Source organism: Orbicella franksi, chromosome 12 (genome assembly GCF_964199315.1).
Source record: "Orbicella franksi chromosome 12, jaOrbFran1.1, whole genome shotgun sequence".
Classification (NCBI taxonomy): Eukaryota; Metazoa; Cnidaria; class Anthozoa; order Scleractinia; family Merulinidae; genus Orbicella; species Orbicella franksi.
Genome location: NC_138156.1, coordinates 14,074,515 through 14,080,514, shown reverse-complemented (window position 1 = coordinate 14,080,514; position 6,000 = coordinate 14,074,515). Strand labels below are relative to the sequence as shown.

The window sequence follows — 6,000 nt, the reverse complement described above, 5'->3', positions numbered from 1 at the left end:
ACACTGTAAATGATTACCCTATGGAGCCACCTCAAGGTCATTCTCCAGTATTGCATTGCGCATCCTTACTGCGCATAATTCATGGTGTCATTAGCGCGCACATTGAAAACATGGCAGATTTGCCTTGATATTGAGTTCTGTCAGTTGAAAAATGGCTGTAATAATAAATAATAAATAAATATTTATATAGCGCCTATCCATGCCTGCTCTAGGCGCTGTACAATTCGCCGCTGTAGCTCACTAATGAGCTCGGGCACCCCAAATTTTTCTCCAGTCATTTTAATCAACTAATCATTAGCTTTGCGTGAGAAAAGACTGATCTGATTTCTATGTTTGAAAACTGAATAAATAAGAAAAATAGCAGCTGCACTGTGGTCCTTTCTATTTTGCAGTTTGATAGCGGTGGCGAGCAACTTGGTTCCAATATTTTAACAAAGATTCAGCTGTCTGTCAAAATCAAACTTAAAAAGTTTATTTGTGTCCGACACAAGTATTGACTGTAGTTTGAGGCATGTTTTCATGAGTCTGGGCTCACAAAGAGTTTATAATAACTTGGACTGTGTTCTTGTAATAAGCATTAAATAACATTTTCAATGCCTCACTGCTCCTTAACGAGCACGGGCACCCCCTTTTTTATTTTATAATTTAAGTTATCATATGATTAATATTCATTGGACAAAGTTTGAACAAAAATCTATCTGCAGTTCTATTTCAGGGGAATTACCTCAATGTCACGCAACGGAAAAGCTTGGAAACTCAAACGCGCCCTATTACAAAACAAAGAATCTTGTCGAACTAAAACGTTGTGAATTGTCAAGTTTCTAAAGGGTCTTATATCTGATAAAACTAAAACCTCTGAAGAAAAGGTAATTTTTTTAGAAAAAATATGACTGCATCGCATGAAAACCAATACATCACCACGTTATTTGATACCACGCAAACATTCCTGCGAATATAATATACACACGTAAACGACAAAACTAATGGAAAAATAACAGTTAATAATGCACTCTATTCGAGAAAAAACAAAATCAATGTAATAATCATGACAGAGGTAACATAAATATGACTATTATGTTTCTCTTCACTCTGATGAAAGCCCCTTTTGCAGTCAAACATGGCAACTTTGTTGTAGTTTCCTGAGTTTCATCACGGTGCACCTTGTCTTTATCAAAACTTAAAACTTTCGTAAATTCTGAAGTAACATTCTGTCCATATTTTCTGTTCATTGATAACTCATATAAGTAATTTGATTTCTGGTTCAGTTGGTTCTAGTAAGATCTCGCTAAATCATTCGATTCTCTTGCTGTTTTGAGTGCGAGGAACGACCCATTTCGAAATATACGCTCATTGACTACGTCATCTTTTAGAGTGGATCTACCACGAACGGTGAGCAGGTCTGTATGTTTGAACGTAGAAAAGATGGTGCCATTTGTAAAAAAATTCGACGTAAATCTTTATCTTCTGGCATCGTTTCCAGCATCAACTTCGACATCCTGAAAGAAAGTTGAGCCTTAACGACGAGTCTGCCGTATTGCCCATTGCATGTGACTGAGCTTTGATACGAAAATACAGGGGTAAATAGTCAGATCGCCCGACTAATTATTAACTCTTTTTTGTAACACAGTGTAAGATCGAAGACTGCTCATAGCAAAATGTCCAGTCAGTCAATGCATCAATCTGGAATAAACTACTTAGCTTTAAAGCTACATTCAGTGAACAATGTTATAGGAGTCTGAGCTGAGCTTTTAGAAGTAAAAGGCTCTTGAAGTGTCCGTTATTGCAGGTTTTGTGTCACAAAATGACTTAACATGGGTGTCCACGTCCGCTGAATGCAGGTTTATTTTACTGTACAAGTGGGAAGAAAATTTAGGGATTCAAGCTGGTGTCCACTTGATACGGGGTCCACTTAATACAGGTTTCACTGTACTTAAAAACAGTACAGTAAAATTTTTTTTTATTGATCATGAGACGGAACTTTTGGCAAAGTTTAAAAAAATTCTGTAAATAGGGTTCAGAGCCACCTTAAATTTGCAAAACTTTAAGGTGGCTCTGAACCCTATGTACAGAATTTTTTTAAAGGTCACTCAAAAAAGCTTACTTTTTTGTCTTCACCTATAGCAAGTAAACATTCACCTTTTCCACTCACAGAAGTTTCAGCCTCTGACACGCCAGCTATCCTGACGAAATTCATCTTGAAATAAGCAACTTTGGAGGCTGCCATTTTGAAACTGACTCAGCAGCCAGGCCGTGTTTATGTGATGTCATTCCATCTGACTTGAAATTGGTGGGAAGGAGAAAAACCTGCTGACTTGGCATCCTTCACAAGGTCAGCAAAATCTATTTTTTCCAAGTGATTATGCACTTCACTATCTTCAATGCTATCATCTCCGAGTTTAGAGCATGTTTGGCTCAAAACAATATGGCTCAAGAGCAGCCAAAACCCAGCGTGTTAATTAAAAGGCTTGTCGGAAGTCATTTTGGACAAAATCTCTTGGACAGAATGACGTCATGAAAACATGGCCTGGCTGCTGAGTACTGTTCAAAATGGCGGCAATGATGTTAGAATTTTCGGCTTCTTTAGAGACGAATTTCCTAAGGAAAACCTGCACTTTAGGGGCTGAAACTTCAGTGAGTGACTAGCCTTAGTGCAAGATTTTTATTAGCATTGGTCCAAACATGACCCGCCTAGATTAGCTCAGCTATCCGCGGGCATGTTATAATTGTAATTTTAATTTGATAACAAATAAAATGTATGTATGTATGTATGTAATATACATATTTTGGAGTGACCTTCTCCTTTAAAACTTTGCCAAAAGTTCTGTCTTATCATGCTTATCAAAATCTGATGATATAAAAAATTTCACTGTACTTTTGTTGAATTATAAGCCCCTAAAGCTGTAATTAAGGGTGCTTTTAGCAGGTCATACTGTTGCTATGGTAACTTATTGTGTCACGAAAAAGATAACAACGTGTTTACCGATGACTGATTTTTGATACCATGATTGTAGCATCAAGTGATAAAGAGTTGTTATAATGACCTATCAAAATCTAACTGCTGGAAACTGTTTTCAGCTACCTTAAAAAAAGCTGTGAATAAATCTGATATTGATATACTATATTAACACTGTTACAGAACAGCCACTGGGTTACGCTAAAATATTGTCACACTGTCTGCTCACTCTCAGTTTCTTTTAACTTACTGTAAATAATTGCCATGTGGGCTTTCCATCACCAACTACCAGCTAGTAGAAACCTCAAGCTCACAGTATTGTTATACATAGAGAATTTGGTGTCATTGTTTTAATTGTAAAAGTTTGCTCTTAAAATAATATCTGTATTTGAGCAACAAGTCTTCACAGTTTTACAGAAAGCCTTTTGATCCACCTTTAGTACTGAGGCACTATGTTGCAGCAGTGGATTGGAATGATTTACTACAGTGAGGTACTGGTGAATTCTGCTCTTCAGGTGTATTGCCATCCTTACAACTTGGTGATTCTTCACATGAGCTGTTTGGAGAGTTTGTTGAGAGTTTAGAAGGTAGTACTAGTGACTTTTCACCCGTGTTCTCGGAATTAATATTTTCACTAGTACCATTTTCTGAAGAATTGGTAACTTTCTCATCAGAGGAAATGTGCTCCTCCACATCAGCTAATGTTGTGCTCACAAAGTTATCACATATGTCTTTCACAGGAACATCTTTCTTGTGAGAATGTAAGAAAACAACAACCACTGAGATGTTGTCATTAGACCCTCCACTTTTGGCAGAATCCACAAGAAGTTTAGCAACAGATGATCTATCTCCTCCTTCTGCTACATGCTGGACCACTAAATCAACAGCTTCACCTGGCTTAACAACATCCCACAAGCCATCACATGCTAATATCAGGAAGTCTTCGTCACCTGTTAAAAGGAACATGCTGCCCATTAAAAAATGCAAAGCATGTGGTGGTGAAAGTGAAAAAAATCGTATGTTTTCTTCAGTCATATTACCTTCAAGATCAAACTGGTTAGTATCTGGCTCTCCACTAACGTAAGGCTTGTGTTCAGCATCACCAATTGCCCGTGATACAGAAAGGCTTCCATTTACACGCCAAGCACCAAAAAATACAACACAACCCCCAAGGGCCTCAATTCGCTGTCTTTCATCCTATAAAACGTTACAATAAGGGTTAAAATCTTGTAGCAAATCAAAATTATAAAGAAATTACAACTCACTACAATTGGTAACATTGACAGTTCCTTTATTTAGCACAGTGAATTTGAATACTAAGCAGCTTGTTGTGAGGAGAACATCAGTATTGTATCTATTCTACATATGCCTGTACATGTATGTTATGAACAGTTTATTTGGTCCCAGAGGAACAAGATTATTCACACTGAACCCGTATAATACAGACAGCTCCATAACATGATCACTTAGCTCTAATTCTTGGGGGTCTGCATTAAAGAGATTTATTAATGACAAAATATCTGCATCTATATAAAATAACCAACGGATCATGTTTTGTTCTGTTTAGCATGGTACAGATAATAGCTTTCCTTCACCCCACACTTAACCCACCCTGTGACACCACAGATACACATACAATTCCTGAAAAAGACAACTTTGATACTTCTTGTTACCTCTCTATTTGGTTTGTGGGGATTCATCAATAGACAAGGCTGTCCAGCTTTGGATAGTACAACTTGTGAATCTCCTAACCAGGCAACATAAAGTGTTTCACCCTTAATAAGAACAGCTACGCCTGTGGAACCACTTCGAAGACCCTACCAGGTTTGGAAACAATAAAATTCCATTAGCACCAATGGAGAGATTTACAACATCTTGATCACTCTTATTGTTTCATTAAGTTGACAATATTATATCAACAATGTTCCTGGCAAGTACATGTTTTTCAATGTTGGTTCCAGAAATGTTTTCATCAAACATTGACAGTACATAATTGAAGGGGTGAGTGCAAAACCATGCTAAGTGACGATTTGGGTGAAAAAAAAAATTTCGCGAAAGGGCTTGAATTTTTGCATGTGGTCTTCAATGTAATAGAAAAACGCGGCCCTGTATTTTTGTTGCTTGTTTTTGCTTCGTTTTTGAGTTAACGTATGCAAAAATAGTTGGCTTTTCCTAGCCATGTCTTTAGGAGTTTATTTGTTGAACAGGAAACAGGCAGACTGTTTATAGTGCATGAAGTCAAAATCAAATCTCACAGCATATACAGAGCAGAAATCTGGGAAGAGATTGTTTACATTAGTTATTGTGACGTGAACACGACACGTGAATCGATCGAGTGTCAAACGAAATTCATCGAAGAAAAAAGAGATGTGCCGCATTAGAGCTCTGTCAACTAATATCTTAAGCATTATTTTAAGGTACCTTGTATGTCTGCCTGGTGGTTGAGAAGCATCATAAAGTCTCGATAAACCCGTAAGTCATCAGCATGTTTTAAAGGATCAAAATGTGTTCTCAAACTTCGAAGGCAGCTGATATACTGTAATCGTGTTATCAGCGTTCGAAGTCAGATCGAGCCAGGCAGCAAAGTCCAAGACAGTTCTTGCCCAAGAAAAATACCCTCTGGTGAGTCGTGGCTCAATTGCCAAGTGTTGCTAGCGTCAAAGTTTGGAAAGCGAGAACTGGTTTTAGAGTGATAAAATTTGTCTTGTATCGACCGCCATGTTTTCCCGTGCACTAGGTGTAAAGACCCTTCCCGGCATGCATTGCGATCACGTTCTGCTTGGGTTTCTCAAACTGGTAACTAGATTGCTTCGACTTTTTTCATTTAAACATAGTAATGGCCAACAAGTAGCGATCGATTGTAACATAGATCTGTGATCCAGGTTACGTTGATTTTATTTCATATCGGCACCATTTGTAGTGTTTTGAACTTCTGGGATCAGCGGACATGCAGATGTATGGAGACCCGTACGTTGTGCAGAAGGGTTAATTTGTTAATCTGTTAGGCGGTGCATGACATAAAGCTACGATCGCGTTTGTCGAAAACT

The 6,000-nt window shown here is 37.8% G+C and overlaps 1 protein-coding gene across 1 annotated transcript in view; it reads right to left on the bottom strand.

Annotated features, from left to right (window-relative positions):
* Positions 1-3,021: 3,021 nt before the first annotated feature.
* LOC145462403 (protein phosphatase 1F-like) overlaps positions 3,022-6,000 on the bottom strand; it is a 32,039-nt gene continuing 29,060 nt past the window's right edge. Inside the window, exons 5-7 of the mRNA XM_081445926.1 lie at positions 4,627-4,770; positions 3,994-4,150; positions 3,022-3,903 (exon numbers count right to left, since the gene is read on the bottom strand). Of these exons, the coding sequence (XP_081302052.1) occupies positions 3,404-3,903; positions 3,994-4,150; positions 4,627-4,770 (801 nt within the window). The 3' untranslated portion in view covers positions 3,022-3,403. The remainder of the gene's footprint in view (positions 3,904-3,993; positions 4,151-4,626; positions 4,771-6,000) is intronic.